Below are 1485 nucleotides of genomic sequence, written 5' to 3'. Positions count from 1 at the left end.
GTGGTATCAGGGGCTGGTAGGAGCCACGCATAGCCCATAAGGCTAGGGTGCTTAGGGAGCACCCATCATACCGGGTGACCACAGGAGTCCAGGAGAACCGCGGGGACAGAGGTCCCGAGTAGCCGTGCCCAGGGAGTCATAGGCAGCCTCCCAACTACATATATATATATTCCAGCAAGACGTGGTGGGCGAGAATTAGAGGGTGCCTTGGGCCGGCCTGACACGGAGCGAGGGACCTTAAGGAGCACATGGCCCTCCGCGAGGACCCCGCTGTGACAACTTGCTATTGCATTAACTTCCTAAAATTTTGGACTAAATGAGAAGGTCAGAGGTAGACTGATGTTAAGCCTTATCACAGAGAAATTCTGGCAAAAAAATAAATAAATTCTACTTACTTTTTTGTTGTTGCTCGCTCAGGGATCCTCCTAAACACCTCAGCGTCTTGTGGGGGCAAAGTCTTGCCCTTTGCCACTGGGATTTCATGGTGTGAGGTTTGTACCTGGGCTTCAGTACATAAGCGGGACGAACGCCATTTCTTTCCCAGGGGTATTTCAACATATGAGGTCTGCACATGTGCCTCAGTATAGATAGAGGGTGGCGATTTCAATTCCAGCTTCTCCTTTGACTCTTCATTCAACTTCTTGGCTTCTTGCATTTCAGTCTTGGGGGTGGGCAGAGCCACTTCTTCCTCTTCTGTTATTTCAAGCCAGGAGGTTTTGCCTTGGATCTCAGTGTGCAAGAGGGAAGGAGACTCCTCTTTCATCTCTGGTAAGTCAAGCTCAGAGGTCTGCTCCTGGACCTCAGTTTGTGGTGGAGAAGAAAACTCCTTCCTTTCCTCTGGTAATGCTGGCCTGGAGGATTCCCTTTGTATTTGAGTCTGTGACAGCGAAGGAGACTTCTCTTTTGTCTCTGGTAACCCAAGACAGGAGGTTTGCACCTGGGCATCAGCTTGCAGTTGTGATGAATGCCACTTACTGCCTACTGGTATTTCAACAAATAAGGTTTGTGTCTGAACCTCAGTTAGTCTGGGGGAAATGGGTCTCTCTTCTGATAGTGCTAGGGATGCACTGTCTTCCAGCTCACGTAGATCAAGGTACAAAATTTTCAACTGATTGCCAGTTTGGAGTGGGGTAGGGAGAAGCTCCTCTGCTTCTGGAATTGCAAGCCTGGATGTTTGCACCTGGGCCTCAATTTGTGAATGGGGAAGGGAAGCTTCTTCTACTCTTGTTAGTACAAGATTGGAGGTTTGCATCTGGGCTTCAGTTTGTGACAGGAACAAAGGCTTCTCCTCTGTTCCTGCTAATGCAAGCTTTGAATTTTGCACTTGAGCTTCAGTTTGCAAGTGGAAAGAAAGCTTCTTTGGTAACTCCTGGTTTAATCTTTGTGTTTGGCTCTCAGTTTGGGGGAGGGGAGAAAGTCTCTCCAATAAGTCAAAGCCTGAAGTTTGCACTGGGGCCTCAGCTTGTAGTCGTGACATACTCCACT

The 1485-nt window shown here is 48.6% G+C and overlaps 1 protein-coding gene across 1 annotated transcript in view; it reads right to left on the bottom strand.

Annotated features, from left to right (window-relative positions):
• Positions 1-1485, bottom strand: part of LOC102380657 — a 19602-nt gene that overhangs the window by 7527 nt on the left and 10590 nt on the right. Inside the window, exon 5 of the mRNA XM_006027528.2 lies at positions 396-1483. Coding sequence (XP_006027590.1) covers positions 396-1483 — 1088 coding nt within the window. The remainder of the gene's footprint in view (positions 1-395; positions 1484-1485) is intronic.

Source organism: Alligator sinensis, unplaced genomic scaffold, assembly GCF_000455745.1.
Source record: "Alligator sinensis unplaced genomic scaffold, ASM45574v1 scaffold320_1, whole genome shotgun sequence".
Lineage (NCBI taxonomy): Eukaryota > Metazoa > Chordata > Crocodylia > Alligatoridae > Alligator > Alligator sinensis.
The sequence above is the reverse complement of the archived record's forward strand: the minus strand, read 5'-3'. Positions and strand labels throughout refer to the sequence as shown.